Source organism: Gigantopelta aegis, chromosome 6 (assembly GCF_016097555.1).
Source record: "Gigantopelta aegis isolate Gae_Host chromosome 6, Gae_host_genome, whole genome shotgun sequence".
NCBI classification, from domain to species: Eukaryota; Metazoa; Mollusca; class Gastropoda; order Neomphalida; family Peltospiridae; genus Gigantopelta; species Gigantopelta aegis.
In genome coordinates this window covers 43,098,900-43,118,669 of record NC_054704.1, presented here as the reverse complement: position 1 = coordinate 43,118,669, position 19,770 = coordinate 43,098,900, and the positions used below count along the sequence as shown (strand labels likewise).

The 19,770-nt window shown below is 33.2% G+C and overlaps 1 protein-coding gene across 2 annotated transcripts in view; it reads right to left on the bottom strand.

Annotated features, from left to right (window-relative positions):
• LOC121374302 (cilia- and flagella-associated protein 57-like) overlaps positions 1-19,704 on the bottom strand; it is a 25,180-nt gene extending 5,476 nt beyond the window's left edge. Inside the window, exons 1-20 of one of the 2 annotated variants that reach the window (XM_041501353.1) lie at positions 19,629-19,704; positions 18,130-18,614; positions 17,255-17,502; positions 15,994-16,144; positions 15,368-15,520; positions 14,816-14,955; positions 13,929-14,094; positions 13,021-13,347; positions 12,244-12,417; positions 11,433-11,594; positions 10,707-10,862; positions 10,011-10,104; positions 9,370-9,560; positions 8,403-8,576; positions 7,845-8,003; positions 7,487-7,630; positions 6,749-6,865; positions 6,084-6,215; positions 4,512-4,655; positions 3,323-3,662 (exon numbers count right to left, since the gene is read on the bottom strand). In XM_041501353.1, the coding sequence (XP_041357287.1) occupies positions 3,348-3,662; positions 4,512-4,655; positions 6,084-6,215; positions 6,749-6,865; positions 7,487-7,630; positions 7,845-8,003; positions 8,403-8,576; positions 9,370-9,560; positions 10,011-10,104; positions 10,707-10,862; positions 11,433-11,594; positions 12,244-12,417; positions 13,021-13,347; positions 13,929-14,094; positions 14,816-14,955; positions 15,368-15,520; positions 15,994-16,144; positions 17,255-17,502; positions 18,130-18,600 (3,618 nt within the window). In that variant the 5' untranslated portion in view covers positions 18,601-18,614; positions 19,629-19,704 and the 3' untranslated portion in view covers positions 3,323-3,347. Of the gene's footprint in view, positions 1-2,264; positions 3,663-4,511; positions 4,656-6,083; positions 6,216-6,748; positions 6,866-7,486; positions 7,631-7,844; positions 8,004-8,402; positions 8,577-9,369; positions 9,561-10,010; positions 10,105-10,706; positions 10,863-11,432; positions 11,595-12,243; positions 12,418-13,020; positions 13,348-13,928; positions 14,095-14,815; positions 14,956-15,367; positions 15,521-15,993; positions 16,145-17,254; positions 17,503-18,129; positions 18,615-19,628 lie in introns of those variants that run through there. The other variant, XM_041501352.1, reaches the window with a different exon arrangement.
• Between the last annotated feature and the right edge of the window lie 66 nt (positions 19,705-19,770).

Below are 19,770 nucleotides of genomic sequence, written 5' to 3'. Positions count from 1 at the left end.
TTCCTCTAAATTGACTATTTTGGGTACTGGATCCAACTTCCATAAGTTACATACAATTCTATTTTGAATTTAGTGATAGTTATCGTAAATGTTTTCATCTAAACATTTCATGGTTTGAAAACAAAAAAGAAAGAAATATTTTATTTAACGATGCACTTTACGGTTATATGGCGTCGGACATGGTTAAGGACCACACAGATTTTGAGAGGAACCCGCTGTCGCCACAACATGGGCTACTCTTTCCGATTATGACTTGTAATAATGGGACAGCTAATTTCACTCCCAAGTGAGTTGGTCACAAACAAAAAGAAAGAAAGAAATGTTTTATTTAACAATGCACTCAACACATGGCGTCAGACATATGGTTATGGACCACACAGATATTGAGATAGGAAACTCGCTGTCACCACTTCATGGGCTACTCTTTTCGATTAGCAGCAAGGGATCTTTTATATGCACCATCCCACAGACAGGATAGTACATACCATGGCCTTTGATATACCAGTCATGGTGCACTGGCTGAAAGGAGAAATAGCCCAATGGGCCCACTGATGGGGTGGTCACAAGCATGCACAATAGAACTGATGTAGGTGAAATTGTTTATTATATACTCATTTAATACATCTTACCAGCAATTAAAAAAAACATATATGACATACAAGTTATTATAGTATTACCACATATTTATATCAAAGTAATAATTTATGAAGGTGACACATGAACAACAAAATATGGTCAACTCTGGATGATCCTTAATTGTCGATGTGCAGAAACCAGTGGTGATTTCAGGATGGCAAGCTTGTGGGTGCTTGTGATCGGTACGACACTAACTTGATCACAGGTGCTTACCCTCTATGCTTCTATTCACTATTAATGTCTGTTCATTGAAGAAAGAAATGCTTTATTTAACAACACATTTTAATTATGATTATATGAGGTCTAACATATGAAGGGTTCATGTCACATTTTTAGTAAGGTGATATTTTTAATTTGAATGTTTACAACTCTGCAATTGTGGAATATTTATGCCTAAGAAAGCATAATTGACCAACTACCTTTAATGGCCTACCATAATTGTAGGTTTCCAATTTAGTGTGTCCTTGTGACCTCGACATACACACGACTTATAATACTGACTGTCTGTTTGGACATCATAGGTTATTCCCGTGGATCCTTCATATGGACTACACAGATAATTAAAGAAGAAACCCACTGCTGCCACTCCATGAGCTACTCTCTCTTTTTTTTATTAACAAGGGAATCTTTTTATATGCACTATCCAACATTAGTACTGTGACTTTTGTTACACTAGATGTGGATCACTGCTGGGCTGAGAAATAACCTAATGGGCCTACTGATGGGGATCAATTCTAGACCGATCACACACGAGGTGAACACTTTACCACTGGGCTACATCCCGCCCTGCTTAATAAAACTACATTCTTGAGGATTTTGGAACTTTGTAAGTCTTCATAACGGGGAGGTATTTCACTTGGGAAGGGGAAAGCCTAGAATGGCTGTAGCAAAATATTTGCTTGAACTAACTGAAACGGATAAAGGTTTTTCCATTTAGTTTTTGACAGTTTTCATTAGGAACACTTGATAGCCAAAATATTGGACCTATGTCCATATTTGTTTGACATTTGGTAGGCAGATGCCACATCCATATGCCTGTGTTGACATGACCTCATTTATGGTACCCTATCTTTTAATCTATCGAATGTGTACAATACACTGTAGAGCGTATACTACCAAATCAGATTACATAGACGACAATAATAACATATGTGGCTAAAACTCCTACCTGCAGTGAAACAATCGACATAAATGTCATGGATATAAATCAAGTCAAGTAGCTAGTTCTGCACAAAATTAGAGTACTTTTTTTTTTTTTACAAGTACCCCATACATGTTTCAAGCACAAGGCTACTTGACACAGTGGTACCAGATGAAATAAAATTGCTTACAATGTTTTTCCCAGATTAAACTTTTTTCTTTCTTTTTACAACCAACACACATTTATCACCAATCACAGGACATATGCTGTTCACTTCTCTATCAAAAGTTTGGTGCACCTCAAATTTTGACCCAGCCAAAAGTTATTTAGTTTAGTACTACCTGTAGTCTTAAAAATGTGAATTACCATGGTTATTTTGATTCTATAATTTCACTTTTATCCATTTGCAAAACGTATCAATACGTTTTGCTAAATATTTGTCAGAAACCTAACCCGATGGCGTCTTCCAATAAACAAAACAATGGTATAGGGCAACATGCCATATATTCAAGAATGCATATCACTAGTACACATGTACATATATTTCGTAATGAAGACTCTCTTTTGAAAAATACTTTATTCAAATCATTGGCATAAATATTGGAACTATTATTTTCCAGTGTTTGTTTCATCTTGGCAACAATAATGTACTATGTCACAGACATATAAACAACACATTAAATATACAGTATGGAATGCATAAATTATTGTAGACATTAATAAAAACATTCACAAAATATCACAGTTTGTGTTTGGACTTTATCTAAAGCAAAACTATCTAAAAGTGTGTGCTATAAAATGTTTAGCCACATATGTATATAAATGACTAACCTGGCAGAAAAGCAACCTTGAACAAATAATACTGTAATTATGTTACTATTTCCCGAGTGTTTCAATGTCACATAAAAATGTATTCAAAAATAGTTGGATACTAGTTTACCATAATTAGCCGATTTGATTGCTATGCACTGCACTCACTACCAAGTCTGCTTCTGTTATTGTCGGTAGTCATGGTAGTCCCAACTTATTTTATGTTAACTTTTAAAAGTGGCGTTTTTTTTTGTTGAATGTAATAAGTTATATATGAAAGTTACATGATAAAACATTTCAACAACAGAAAAAAACATAATGGAATTTTAAAAAATATTTCTTATAGCACACATTTGGGAGATTATATTGGAAATATGGTTATTAAATCTGAAAAAATTGCATCTTTGTGGATAAATTATTCAAAATTTTATAAGTCACAAAATAAGGAACTCCCTAAGCTCTGTGAAGCTCACCTAGTTGTCGCCACTCTCTTCCAGAAGGGCAGCCACCATGTCATGACCATAATTCGTGTAAAAATACAAACGATGTAAATGACTCATAAACATTTTTTTAAAAAAGTATGAATCTTTCTGCAATAGTGTTTCTCTTTGGATAGGAAAAACCACTGTTTGATAGATGAGAATGCTATTTTTGGCAAAACATTTTAAAAAACCAGTTTACATTTTGTTTTCAAAATTGTCTACTGTCAGTTCTGACCAAATTCAGTAACTTTACCATGTTCCTTTTTTACAACCACCAGCTAAGCTGAACTCTGTATGGGCAGCAGTTTTGTTCCTGAGGGAGGCCTAGAACCACTTTCAAAATTCGTCGCTTCACTTCGTAACCGACTGATCTCGTAACGCTGCATTTCTATCACTTTGTTTTTCTCTGCCAAATCTCTCTCCATCATTGCACTGGGGTTCTTTGCGGTCAGCTGTGCCAGTGTTGCCGTGTCTGCTTTCTTGTTGTTGGTGCTGTGCAATCCGAGAACGGCTTCCAGATCATGAATAGAGGTACGGGCAAGTTTCAGCTCTCGGCGTAAATCATTTATTTCCTTAATGAGGGAGACATTTTCCTGTGCAAGTAAAATATTGTAACTTAGTCATGAATATTCATTATTGATGTAAATCATGTATTACCTTATGGAGGGAAACATTTTTCTATGGAAGTAAATATTGTAAATTAGTCATGATTATTCATTGTCTTTAACATTTTACTATCATGTTTTGATGTATATTATCTGTTTTATGTTTATTAAAATGTCACATCTTTTGTTGAAATTTTGAGTATTTTGCGTAATGTACAAAAAAACAATATACTAGTATTATTTGAAAATGAAAGAAAAAAAACCCCAAACACATTAAGACCTACAAATTGGTAACTACACTAGTGTTAAGGTCTCACTACACAGATGTCATCTGCCATTGAAACCCATGTTAAACTGCCCAACTTCAATCGAAGATTGCCCATAGAACGGGTTCTCGTTGGCACTAACAACATACACCATTGTGAACATACATTATATAAGCATTTATATTCACTCCAAAATTGTGAACATTTCCGTCTCAGTTTTTTGCTATATGACCGCATCTGGCTGTAGTACCGGTCCGAACAGGTGGTTCATTAACCGATTCACTCCGGCTGTCACTTGCGCTATATACCCATATCCCAAAAGGTCGATGCACAATATTACAAAATGACATGGGCAAAATACAGCCAGAAGGCTTACCATTAAACATACCTATTGTTTTAATTCTTCACCATTTCCTAGAAGTGAATATGTGAACCATAACATGTGCCACAATTAGGAACTATAGTGGACCATGATGAATGAACTCTCACCTGGAAGTGATCTGTGTAGTGAGACCTAAGACAAGCTAATTTTTATATCCATAATTATTCATAAAAACAGCTGAGTACAAACCTGCATGATGCGAACATTATCGGCTTTGTGAATTTCTGAATCCTTTTCCAGTTTCTTCCTCAGTGACGCCACAGATCGCTCCAGATGTTCACGCTGACGACTGTATTCCTTCTGAATATCTGCATCAACACTTGCTGACTCGGTCTGCCATACATTAAAACAGTTATTAGATTAGCAATTTAAAAAAGATTATAATTAAAAACACATTTAGTAATGGAATATGTTGCAGAAAAATTATTCATAATCATGTCGGATGACATCATTTACAGAAGATGTTGTTTAAAATTACGTCATTGGCAATTTCAATCCGGAACTTGTTTGTTAGAAGTGTTTTCATCATGTAAGATGCTAATCAAAAGCAAAGCATGTTTCTGTTTGTTGTCTCTTTATTTTATTTTCATGACACAATGATAGATTGCCTAAATAGACTCTTTTTTGAAATAAAGACAATCTAATCATTATTATGTATTCAAGATTCCAGTCATCACATATATCTCTGAGCTGAAAATATTGCTGTTATACTCTTATGACCATTAACCATCAGAACCACCATCCCATTCCCCCCCCACCCACCCCCCCCATTTTTTTTTTTTTTGTATCCTTTTTCACCATGGACAACTTAAAATAAGAGTAATATTTCTAATGTACATCCCTGAAATATTTAAAATAAATATAAATAAAGCTTATTAAAAACTCAATGATTCTTGCTTGAAACATGCAAAATCTATGTTCATGCAATAAATAAACAAATAACAAGAAGTAAATATTAAATAAATAATAAGCAAACAAACAACTGTAAAAAAAAAAAAAAAAAAACAATTATACTGACGTATACTGTTACACTTTTTACAACACCTCCATCCAATAAAGTTTTACGCTAGATTGATGTTCAGATTTTAGTAATGAATTTGATGAAATGGGATGACAAGACAAAAAAAATTGATCTACATGTGCTTTTTCCTTTTACTAATGCCCAAGAAACTCGCCCCAGAACCAGCATGGCTGTAGTTTTTGAGGATAGCTAAAATTGTTTCCTTTCAATGGGTCACTTTAAATTGATACAAGTAAGCAGTGTCTTGAAATTGTTGGGTTAAATAAATTATTATTTACCTTTTTGAACACATTTCTTTGTTCTCTCTTTCCTTACACCCCATTGGTAAGAACACATTTCCTTATTTTTGATAACACATACTAAATTACTAATAACGTGTGTGATGACAATTAAAGACTTATAACTGGCTGCTCCTAGGTGATGACCCAATCATAACAGCCATACCATCCAATAAAAAAAGGCAACATCAAAACTAATTGATCTGTGACCTGAATAGTTAACCTGACATGTAAGTTAGCTACAAGTTAAAGGGCTGTAATTAAATTTTATTTAAAAAAGATGTTTATATTTGTTTAAAACCTGGTTTTTGAGAATATCTAAGAAACAGAATACTATATTTGTGTCCATTAGATACCATTTATCTTTCAACTCATTGTTTAAAAACGTATACAACTCGCTTGTAACATAAAGGATATCTAATGGTCACTCGTGTAGTAGTCTCTATATCCCAGTCCACTTACAATATCTTCCTGCACGTGTTTCTGGTAGAGAGCTTTGATGCTTTCCTTGAGCATTTTAGGGTCCTGGATATATCCCACACAGTTGTGCAGATCAGTCTTGAAGCGGCGAACAATGGCCTCAACATCACGCACCTGAAAAACATATCATCTTGAATAAACAGAGGCTGGTAGTAAAACTTGTGCACGGACATACTGGTAGGTGGTAAAAAAAAATGGTACTTGATTCTAAAGGATGTATGTTAAGATGGGGCAGAAGAAAACAAAAGCACAGTACCCGAGTAGATAACAAATAACAGTTTGTGATGTGGGCAAACAGTCCACAGAATAATCAGATTGGGTTTAGACCCATATTAAGCAATGTTGTTAGACTTGTATTGGATAACACTTAAGCTTATTTTTTTAATGATTTATTGGAATTATTATATTTTTTATTAATGCCATTAACATGGAACTAAGCAGTGTTATTATGTTACGATTCCCAACCTAAAGGGACAAGAAAGGAACACAGAATAACTAGTATTTAAAAAAAAAAAAAAAAAAACTTTCGGAAAATATCAATATAATTCACTAGACTTTTCTTCTTTTTTTAAAAATAGGAATTTGTCCCCTTAACCGGTGGAAATATGAAACTAAGTGCTAATTCGAGTATTTGACTGTTTCAGTACCCTCTGTCTTTCTTGGTGCATTTCCTTGTCTGTAGCTTTGAGTTTCTGTCGGAGTTCAGTGATGTTCAGTTCAAGTTGTGTGTTCTGTTTGTGGAATCTCTCCAGTTCACTCTCCATCTGAAATATCCAACACAGTCACTCAGTAATGACATATTTATAACATTTCAGAGACAATACTAGAAGAATGTTTAATTCTAGATGTGATCACATATATTCACAGTTCTTTTTTTACTGTAATGATGATAATAATAATAATAATAATAATAATAATAATAATAAAAAATTAATTGTAATTTAACCAATTTTAAAAAATCATTTAAACCAACATAAAGTAACTTTTAAATTAAACTGGACGATAAATGTAACATTTGAGTGAATGAATGTCAGTTATTTACTGAATGTGAAACTACATTAAATTGATGACTTCTGAAGACAAAAAAAAAAAAAGTTCATAAAAAAGGTGTTCATGCAGAACAATTCATCAAAACCATTCCCCGAACTAAGCATTTTTGCTTTAATGACTGTATTTACAATAAAAGGCTGTCAAATATACTACTATTAGATTAAATTTTCTGTCATTATTCAGATTCGAGTTGAAAATTCAGTCATTATTCAGATTAGAGTTGAAAAATCTGACAATTAGCACAATTTTAGAAACAATCTTTTAAAATAATTGCATAACTGTATCAAAATTAAAATATAAATGAGAAACAGCTATTAGAAAAGTGCTCAACCCACCTCCTGTATTTGTTCCTTCATCATTTTAATATCATTCTCTCTTGGCTCAATCTGTTTCTTGAGCTCCTTGATCTTGTAGTCCAACACAAACTTAAACTTCTCCAGCTCTTGATTCTTTTTCTTCAGGTCATAGATACGTTTCTCCTATAATGAACAAATGAGATCAATGAAAAAAAAAAAAAAAAAAAAAAAAAATGAAACAATAAAGCTTTATCAAAAGATTGAACTGCCAACACTTCTGAAACTGTCAAAGTTGTCAACTAATATCACAAAGTAAAATAAATGTTCATGTAACAGACTATCATATATTTTTCATAATTAAAGCACATCAACATGTGAGATCAATGTCAAGCCTAACCTTGTCCTGAATGGTGTCATCTCTTTCTTGGATCTCTTTCTTGAGGCCTTGTATGTCCTTCTCCAGATTTCTGATGATGTTGTTCAGCTTGTTGGTTTCAGCATTCAGTTTCTTGATTTCCTCCTTATGGTCATCAATCTCCTTCTGTAAGCTTGTGAACTATAAATAAATAAATATATACCAATATAATACGCTATACAATAACATTCTTCTTGTAATGTCTATCATTGAATAATTTGAAATTATTATTTTTTAATGTAAATTGTTGAAAATGCCAATCATGGTCAAAGAATCTGGTTCATGAACAGTGCATAATGTCCAATAGCATCTCTATAGCCTCTGTCATCTAAGGTTAAAAAAAAAAAAAAAGCTAAAAGGTATTTTTATGACTTTTAGCATTATAAAAAAAAAAATAGTAATAATATTTCTGGATTACAATATATCTGCAAAAAATAACAAGACTATGTAAATGATGTTAACAGCAGACTTATACAAACAGACAATCTTTAATGAATGCCTTTATTTGTAAATTTTTGTCTTTGTTAGCAATAACAATACCTTTTTCTTCATAATTCCAGACTCTCCCTTTAATCTCATGTTAGCTTCCTTCTCATCTCTTAATCGGCGTTCATATTTGTTCTTGATGTCGAGAATTTCACGATCCGCATCCTCTTCTATCTGGTGTTTTGTTTCCTCATATTCACGAGTTAGCTGGCTAGCTTCATCCTTGGCCTGAAAATATATAAATATACTTAGTAATGACGATGTATCACACAGATCACTGATAAAATAACGATGGTTACTTCAGAGAATAGCAGACTGGATCCTAGCTTTAGGATCAATGATCAGGATTTTAAACCCTCATTTAGCAAATCATAAAAAGTAAATTGAATTTGAATCTGTCAAATATAGTTTAGACTTCACTGAAAACAATGAGCTTTTATTACATTTCATTGAAAGAATTTGAATTTGATTATATATATATCAAACAAATACATCTGTGATTTTCAGACTTGAATAACTTTTGCCTAAGAACACTCAGACCAACTTTGTATAGCAGTAGTTTACTTATTAGACATCATAATACTGAGGGTCACAATGATGTAAATTTGCTAGCTACTTAGAAAAAACTGTTTTGCAATTGTCTGCCTAATCAGGATGAAAACAAAGTAGAAAACTTGCAGTGTTTTCTCTTTTAATAATACTTAACTTGACCTCAACCAATGGCATATTCCCCTAGGAATAGTAGTCTGATCCAAACATCCCAACAGCCAATGGGATGGCTAACATCTTCCAATAAGTCCACTGCTTACTCTTCCGGTCATCCCATTGGCTGTTAAGATGTTTGGACCAGACTAATATCCCATGGGAAATATGCCATTGTTTGAGGTCAGGTTAAGTAGAAAAGAAATTAAATTTGTCATACTATATTGCAATTGGATATAAATATTAAACATAGTACAGGTACAGGATTTAGTAATGTTAAAGCCAGGTGCATGAAGTAATAACTGGTGCTACTACGGACCTGTTCCAGCCTGGAGGTCATCTCCTGCAGCTTGGTCTCATAGTACTCGGTGAGTTCCTCCAGTGAATGCTGTTTGCTCTCGTCCATCTCGGTGAGCTGGCGCTCGTAATCCTCCTGCATCTTCATCATCTTCGCCTGCTGCTCCTGGAACTTCTCGTACTCAAGCATCAGCTTCTGGTTGTTGGCGGACTCTGAAAGACACAAAATTAAGGATTAAGATTCTTGTGAAAAACTACTGCATCAGCCTTCTTCACCCTCAACTTGCCAAGTAAGAACCTTTTTATTTTTTTGGACTGACATTACATTTTGACACATTATGTATTGGATATTGTAAAGAAAGTAATCTACTTTAGCACAGGTTTTAATAGTGTGTAAAAACAGATCTCAAAATTGGTGATTATATTCCACAATGCTGACATATGCATATTAGCCATCTAATTAAGAGCTGGAATTATTGGTCATATTAAAGCACATCTTCTTTCAATGATAAAGTAAATGCCAACAAACTGTTATATTTTAAACATTGTGGTTTGTAAAGCAATATATGTGCCATGTTTGAAAACATATCCATTAATAATTTATTTGGTAACTGGAAGCAAAGGAAACTGATGAAATTATTCTCATAATATTAATCTTCTCACCAAGATCTTGCATTTCCTTAGCATGCTTCTCCATTAATTCTGACATCTCTTCCTCATGTTTTGCTTCCTCCTTATCCTTGTCGGTCTTCAAAACCTGTCAATCAAAATTGGACCAAAACACTTAGCATACTAAAAACAACAAAAAATCCACCCACATCAAAACAACAGAGTGAGGGCTATTTTGGGACTTTGTACCTTTTATATCATACTTAATTGGTGACATTTCCCCAAAACTTACACAAATTCATTGCCTAAGGGCTTTTTGTTGTTTGTTTGTTTGTTTGTTTGGGATTTTTTGGTTGTTTTTTTTTTTGGGGGGGGGGGGGGGGGGGGGGGGGGGGGGGGGATTTTCCATTAAAAATAAATCTACATCTTAAACAAATTTAATACAATGATTATAAATATATTAACCTGTATCCTGCTAGTGACGTGTATACATATCAAGTGTCATCACTACGATATCACTTAGCATCGTTTTAATCATGGAATTCATGTGTGTAATTTCATGTTAAAATGTCAACAGATTTTAATATATTACTAGAAATTTATAAGAGGTGAAAATTCTTTATAGATTGCAAAAATAATGCAGCAGTATACGGGTTAACGGACTGTGTAACCTTGTAGTAACAGGTGAATTAAAACACTATGAATAACTTCCTATCTAATCAGTTTACACACATACACAGACAGACCGACCTGGTTTTTGGTTTTCAGTGACTCCATCTCCTGGATGAACTTCTCGGTGAGCTCTTTCATCTTCTCGTTGTAGTTCATGTCTTTGAGTCGCAGCTGGTACTCATTCTCCATCTTCAGCTCCTCCACCCGCGTCTTCAGCTCAGCCATCATAGAGTTCTACACGAGATACAAGTGGCAGTGTTACAGTCTTTAATACTGGCCAACATAACCTTTACAGAAATCTCATGCACATTTAGAAAGACATATTCCCCATGTTATGCTTGTACCTTCAGTTTGCCTATCCTCCAGACACAGCAACAGAACCAAAGACTGTTACTAGTGTTTAATATTAAATTATTCCTAATGAAGGTTTAAGAAACTGTTGTGAAAATTATTCAACACAGAAAAGGCAGTTAAGCCATTTCTTTCTCCAATATATACTCATCATATGAAGGATTTTGCTTGACAAAATTGTTCCATATTTAATCAATTGTATTGTCTAGATTTCTGTTTAAAATATTTACAAATATAGAAGTTTTATTGCAATTGTTTAGTGTATGTAAATACTTTGTGAATATATGTGTAACACCACTGATGTCTATAAGGAGGTATGAGGTCTTCTTAATTTCACATCTGAACGTAAATTATCAGTGACAAATTACTTATAGGTCTTAAATTAACAACAAAAACTATTATTTATATTTAATGAAATTTTAAATATTAAATAATTCTGTAATAAATGACTACCTTCTCCTCTAAGTCAGTTTTGGTAATGAGAATTTCTTCTGCCCACCCAACTTCTTTGTCACGCTTTAAACCACGCCCTTCCTTGTCCTGAATCTTCCACAGAATAATGGTTGAATCCTCTGACACTGTAATTAGGTACTGGTCATCAAATGTGATTTTCATCTGGAAAAACAAAAAGAAATAAGTCTCATTAAACACTAAGAACAGAAAAGAACCGCAATACAATGGACTCACAATGGGGAAAAAAGAAGAAAAAGGAATAAATGTTTTTTGATACTTTTTCTTTTGGAATTCAAAAATAAAACTTCCTGTAATTTAAAGTCATTGTAATATACTAGGTAGTCAGGGCATTGGGTACTTACCAAAATTCCAATCAACTATGGAAACTGTAGTCAAGTCAATATATTTCACGTTACTGTGATGGAAAAGGAATTGTACAATTTCAGTTTGATCACTTTAATGAATACAGCACTCACACTGGAACAAATTTCGGTTAAGCCAATTTTTTAATATTTAGAGAATTTTTTGAAAATTATTAAAATCTGGTTGATTTAAGGAATATTTTATTAGCCAAAGACTAAATGTTGTAGCCACTTGTAGCCAATGCACAGGTATTTGGCAATGCACAGGTATTTGGCAATGCACAGAATGAGCCCTGTGAATGTACAGTGACCTAAAAATATTACACTGCTGACTGCAACCTGAAAAACAATAATCGTTAAGTCCATAATGGACTGGGTTTTTAGAATTATTACAACAACAGGATAAATAGTGAAATCTTGTCAAAACCACTAATATTTAACACACAGACCTTTGTGATTGCCAAGCTGTGGCCTTGGTATTCTTGCCATTCACCAGGTGTAGTCAACGGGAACTTCATGGACCACAAGGTGCCACGCACGGTACCAGTGAAGAGCATACGTCCTGAACGAGACAGTGCCAGATTGCTCAACGTCATTTCACCAGATGTAACCGCTCTCAGAATCTGAAATGTAATCATTCTGTTTACTAGCTGCTTGTCAAAAAACAAATGTAAATGTGCAACCTCATCACATGTTTCATAACCAAACTTAATGCACATGTAATCCGTTCTTTTTATGTTAAATGGTGTTTAAGAAATACTAAATGCCACACTCTACTTTAAAGGGTTCTAAAAATACATTAATGTTCCTGTATCAATGCTTCAACTAAGAAAAGACAAGAAAGGTTATCAACAAATACAACATGCATGAACTGCCCACACCAAATTAGGGTCTCTGTGAATACTCGAGTATAGGCCGAGTCTAGCAGGACTAGAGTCTGTTCACAGGACTCGAGTACCCATGCAAGGAAAAGTACTCTCATTTAATTATATTTTTGTATGTCATTTTGCCAAATCACTGCAGCCGGTTACATTATAGGGCTATGAAAATGTGTGGAATTCAATACACTGGCATGATTTGGCATCCATATTCAGCGTTGAAATTAAGATGCATAATGCTATTTTACTTTATTCCTTAGTCTCATTATCATCTAGTGTAAGTGTCGGGTACTCGTGTCCAATATTTTGGACTCGTGGAGGCCCTACACTAAACATTAAGAGTCTTACCTGTGAATCTGCAATTTCCTTCAGTGTTTTGTCCGAGCCGACAGCGAAGGTAGTCTTGCCATCAGGAGTAACGGCGACACCAGTGAAGCTGCAGGATTTGAGTACACACTCAGACAGCCTCTTTCCAGTGCAAGGCTCCCACTCATACACTGCTCCATCCACACCACATGATACCAGCTTGCTGTCGTCGGAACTCCAGATGATGGATCGAACCTTGCCATTGTGACCTTTCAGATTGGACACGTTCTCAAATGTGGTGGTGGAATAAATCTGTATGACATTGCCGTGAACAGCGGCAAACAAGTGGCCACCATTGCTGAAAGCACACTGAAAAATAAACAAATAAAATTATGATGTTAAATTATTGTTATCAATGAATGTTTAATACACTGAAACAATAAGAATAAAACATATTTAAAGAATTTCATGTGATCATGAATGACTGTCACAAAGACATCAATATTTAACAAATATTCATATTCCATTGTGACCATTATTTTAATGTTATATCCTGACATGGATACATTTTTTACTTTAAAAAAGAAAGAAAAAAGGAATACTAACATTATTTAAACAAGCATTCTGCGAGTATTGCTAAAGCAATATTAATACATATTAATAATATTAATTGGGGCCCACAATGTTCAAGGGCAATAACTTTGTAAACAAATGGGTAAATTTGCATGAAACTCAAATTTGATCAGTAACTGTACAAGATAAAGTAATACACATAATATCAGGTCAATACCTTGATAATGTATTGAAAAAAAAGTCTGGAACTCTGTATGTAGGCTAGATTAACAGATCGACAGACAGAGACAAAATATATAGTCCCTCTGGTTGGACCGGTAGGGGACTAAAAAAATATATATCCACAAATGGTCAAAGATTAAATAAAAAGTTCTTACCTCCTTGCATCCTCTCACTGTGAACTCTTTGAATGTCCTAATGTCATCAATGAGAAGATTCATCAGCCGTAGTTTATCACTAAACCCGACCAGGATGTACAGGCCGGAGGGATGGAGGGCAATACCATAGGCCTCTTCAGCAAACTCCTTGTACAGTTCAAGATTACTGAAAAAACATTTAGTAATTAGTAATATTCATTATCATAACTGCTTCTTTAACATTCATGATTGTTAAAAAAAAATTAAAAAAAAATTCAACAAACATATATGCGAACCTCTTTTTTTACCCAGACTTGAAATAAGGAAGGAAACGTTTTATTTAACAACACACTCAACACATTTTATTTATGGTTAAATGGCATCAGACATATGGTTACGGACCAGACTTGAAATAAATTAACATTTAGGCCAAACATTCTGAACATTCATTTTTAAAATTTTATTGGACATAAACCAACATTTAGTCTATGCATGACTAAAAATTCTTAAGTTTTGAACTCTTGATAGCCTACAATTTAAAGCACTGCTTTTACAAACTCAATACACATTTAATGCATATTTAAATGACCAGCAATAGTGACAAATACCAACTAAAATAGTACAGCAACAATTTCAAACTAGACAAATTAGACTAAATTGCAATGATAGAAAAGGTTTCATATCAGAACAATACACATGTATATGTAACTGATATCTAATATAAAAATCTAACAATTAGGCAAACAAATAATTTAAAATCAAATTATTATTATATATTAAATGTCCATAATATTTCAGCATAATAATCACTCAGATACAAATTCTGATTCCAAATTCAGGTGAAAAACTCAAATCTGAACTAAAGAAAAAATTGATTTTATATGAAATTAATATATATAACACTGTACCATGTTTCATAATTCCATATCCTGACAGATCTGTCCATTGATGACGTAGCTATCAAAGGTTTTCTGATACAGACATCCAAGCCTAAAATCTGACCATGGTGGAAACTCTGAGCTAAAACTTCAAATGTGGCCTGATCTCCCTGAAATGGAAAGACATATTATACACATTAAATTCTGATATCTTTACAGATAAGTCACAATGAAGGAAATCTCTAACCTTGTGGTGTCTATTTTTTATTTTTTTTTACTTTTGTTATTGCCATTAGAATTAACATCAGAATACTAATGTTATAAAAAGTATATGGTATGATACTGGTTCGATATATTGAATATGATACAAATTTTTATTCTGCATTTTTCAATTCCTAAATAACCTGACTATTAAAAAAAAAAAAAAATGAAATTTCTTTTTTTAAATTCATTAGTTTGATCATTGGTATTTGTGAGCCAAAAGCAATATTTTAAAACAATAATGAGTAATTTTTTATTATTTCAATTCACATTAATAAACAATCTTCCAAAATATGTACATGAAACATTATAAAACAATACCTTGCCGAGATCAGCACTGGACAGTGTTAGGTAAAACAGCTGGTTGCAGTCAGTGCTAGCTACCAGAATCTCCTCAGATGGGCTGACGGTCAAACATTTGATAATCTGCTGTTGGGCTTTAGTTGGGTCTGCACTGTTGTTGTCTGGGGGTATCTGCCAAAGAGTTTTATTAAAACATAAATGGTGAATTTTTATATTTACATTAATGTTATGTAATACATGCAAACATCTTGGGGGAAATTTAATTTTGGAAACATTTGTGTGACACAGTAATGGTCAGAACTAAGATAGTTCTAATTTCTTCTTCTCATTTATGTAACCAAGCTTCTTATTTATAAGCTGAATGAATTAAAGAATGAATTAAAGAATGAATGAATGAATGAATGAATGAATGAATGAATGAATGAATGAATGAATGTTTAAAGACACCCCAGCACAAAAAAATACACATCAACTATTTGGTGTCAAGAAAAGGTAAGTGTATGGAAATATTATTTATACAATTATGTAAAACCACAGTGTAATATTTATAAGCTGAAAGTCAGACTATTCAGTTATTGGATGTTATCAATTATTTTTCAACATTCTGTTATAAACATTACATGTGCATTACAACCAATATTCACCTTGATCTCTCTGGCTTTTTTGAATGAATCCTTGTCATCAGTTTTCTCAAAAAGGTGCACTGTCCCTGGTCCACAAGCACATGCGTAGCCCTTCGAGTAAGCCACAATTGCTGTAACCTGTACAGGAACTGATACGATACCCTCTTCAGTTCTAAAATAAACACACAATCACTGTTTTGCTTCTCTAGAATTTAACATATTTTCTTAACATAAAACACAAACAAATTGACTGGTAATAAAAATATATCTTTCTGTTGTTAATAGTTTGCAGTGTCAAATATATTAATAAACTATTTACAAGAAAAAAGAATGGTATGGAAGTATTATTAAAAAAAAAAGCTAAAAAAGGTAATTTCAAAATAACTTGGTTTGAAATAGCATATGTACAACAGACTTATCACAAGCATAAAACAATTTTATGTCTGTGTTTTGTGGAGGGTTTTTTTAATGTTCTTATACAGTGATTTTAATCATGATTTGTTTAGGTAATATAAACAAGGTATCTTAACAATTGTGGTAATATACAAGCAGCAAAATAACTATTCTAGATGAAATTCATTTGTGTCACTACATGTATCTGGGACATACAGATTCACTTTGTTTTTTTGTGATAACCTAGATATTAAAAAATATATATATTTATCCTGCAATCACTGTATACATTGGCAAGATATGATGACAAGACAAATATCTATATTTTCGAACACTGACAAAAATATAGGTCACGTGACATAACCGATAAGCCCGACTCGACTCGAGTATTTAAGACTAGATTTTCAATAAACAGACTTTTTAAATCATTTTAGTACAATAAATACAAATAACCTTTAGGTGTTTGTTTTTTTATCTCTATACAAAATGTGTATATTTATTTATGAATTAAAAGTTTAGAAATGCTTTTTGAATGTGACAGAATGTAGCTAGCATCTTACAACGTCATACTGCAAAAGCCTTGCTAGGTTGAAAAGACTGAATTTGCAAACACAAAAATGGAATAAATAATGATTTTCTGACTATTCCTGTAGGATTGCAGGATAAATAAAATAACCTTTTACTTCCTTAAGATATCGGCTTTATCCTGCTCAAGTCAAATGGCAAATGTTGCTCGATAGAGCCTCACAGCATTCGCCATTCTAACCTTTACAGGATAAAGCTGATATCTTATTAAGGCAGTAACCAGTTATTCTCTCTCTCTCTATATATATATATAATAGATAGTACAGTGTTTCTTGCATAGCCCAGTAACTTATTATATACTTACTTTTCATCTTTCTTTTCAGCAAGAACAAATTCACTCTTTAACTCTCCTGCTTCAAACAGCAACAGATGACCAGTGCTTGTTCCCACAACAACACGTTCCTCTGAAACCCATGCATGACAGAGATAATTCTGGGCCTCCATCTTCATGAAATTGAATGGCTTGAGGTTTCCTTCACTGTAGCGGAAGTGTTTAAAGATGCCATTACCTATTACACACAGCTGTGTGTTGTCTTGAGGGTTAAAGCTCACCTGTAATAAAAACATATAATTTATTATAACATTAATTACACCCATATGGCAATCAAATTAGTTATCCTCATGTTATACTGATGTTAATGTATTTAAATGTTTCATTTACAGAAGTATTTCTATTTAAAACTAAAATTATACCACAATATAATTCTATATGATTTGTAAATTTATTTTAATAAATATAATTATACAATAATATAAAGATTGATCTTGTTAAATGATTTTCTGTCTTTACAATTAAAAAGGAAGGAAGGAAAGTTTTATTTAACAATGCTCTCAACACACTTTAATTAGTTATATGGTGTCAGACATATGACTATGGACCACACAGATAATGAGGAAACAATCCTGCTGCCACCATACAAAGGGTTAGTCTTTTTGATTAGAAGCAAGGGATCTTTTATATGCAGCATCCCACAGACAGAATAGTACATACCACAGCCTTTTTTTCTTCTTTTTTTACATCAGTTGTGAAGCACAGACCCAATGGGCCCACAGATGGGAATTCATCCTAAACCGATCGTGCATCAAGCAAGTGCTTTACTACTGGGCTATGTCCTGCCCGCTTACGATTTATAAAGTAAACAAAACATAATAAAATAGGTACAACATCTAATGAGATACCTGATAAACTTCTGCTGTATTCAGTGGATTTGAGGTCTTGGCTGTTGCCATGACTTTTGACTTCTCCCATGTCCAGTACAGTAAAATCCAATCTTTCTTTCCTCCTTGGGCTACAAGATACTTGGAATCTGGAGAGAAAGCAAGACTGACATATTCGTCAGATGTAACATCTGGTGATGTTAGAACTTTCTTCTTCCGTAGAGAATGCAAATCATAGATGGTTATAGTTGGCTTTTCGCTCTTCTCTGCAATTGCAACATATCTCCTGTTTGGGCTCACTGCAAGAGCTGTTATTCCTTGACTTTTATCAGTCCCAGGAATGAACTTCTGCACTTTCTGATCAGTGTTGTACAAGATGCAGTTGGCTCCTGATGCATAAACAATGGTTTGTTCATCATGATAGCAAATAGCCCCTGAAACTCCAGGTCTCAGACCAAAAATGTGCCTGGCCTGGGCTATTGCAATCGACATTTTGATTGACTATTCTGAAAAAAACCAGAAGAGAAAAAAGTATAATTAGTATACTGTAGCATAATTCAAAGCAGTAACAAATATATTTAGAAAAAATAAAATTAGTATAGCTAAATGACATAATTTATGAAGTTGTCAGCACAACGTAAAATATCTTTGAAGTAAGCTGTTAAAGATTTTCACATTCTGTATAAAAATCTGTTTTAAAAAAAGCAAGAAAAAAATCTGTAGTTTTTGTTTTTGGTGGGTTTTTTTTTAATGCACACAAATGCATCGGACTGTGAATAGAATATTCTAATTGAATAAAAATAGTCTCCTTTACTAAAAATGGATTTGAAATGAAACTACATATTTAATGTGCATCAAGCAAAAAATAATTTTAGTCTTAATTGCAACACTTTATTATATTGGGATCCAAACCTTAGTACACCTGCATGTTCAAATCTGCCCAGGACTTCATTATCAACAGTAAATGTTTTAAGATGACTTAACCATTCACACAGAATCACAGTCTTTAATTTTCACCTATTTTTATTACTCTCTCTCTCTCTCTCTCTCTCTCTCTCTCTCTCTTTTTCTTCATTTCATTTTGTCTTCATTTATAGATATCAAGTTATTATATTTGTTATTTTGGCTGTATGTAAACCAAAAATGATGTTACCAAAAATCATGTTCTGGGCACAAATCAACTGAGGATTGAATTGACATAATTTTAATGAATGAGGCCTATAATCTGTTTATAATAGTATTATCTTTAAAAATATTTGATATCAAATAAATTGTCACTGATAATTCAGCTTGGAGAGACGTACATTAATACAGCTGCAAACAAACGTTTCACACAAAACATTTGATTGTGTCAAAAGTATTCCGAGCACTATCATATATTGGAAACAGGTAGTCTTCCATCATGTAACTATGTTAGAAACGTTTATATTTGCGATATACTGCTTATTCTTATATGACAAAGTAATATACACCAATCGTATGACGCAAGATACGGAAAGCAAATATAATGCAACTCTTACCAAATTGTCTTAAAACAATAAATACGTTCTCTTTATGGTTGAGATCTCCGAAACATCAGTTACCGTTGATCCCCGTTGTCAAGAGTAACTGGGAGCAATAATTATCTGCGCATGCGGAGACTTACATATCTACTTCCGACAA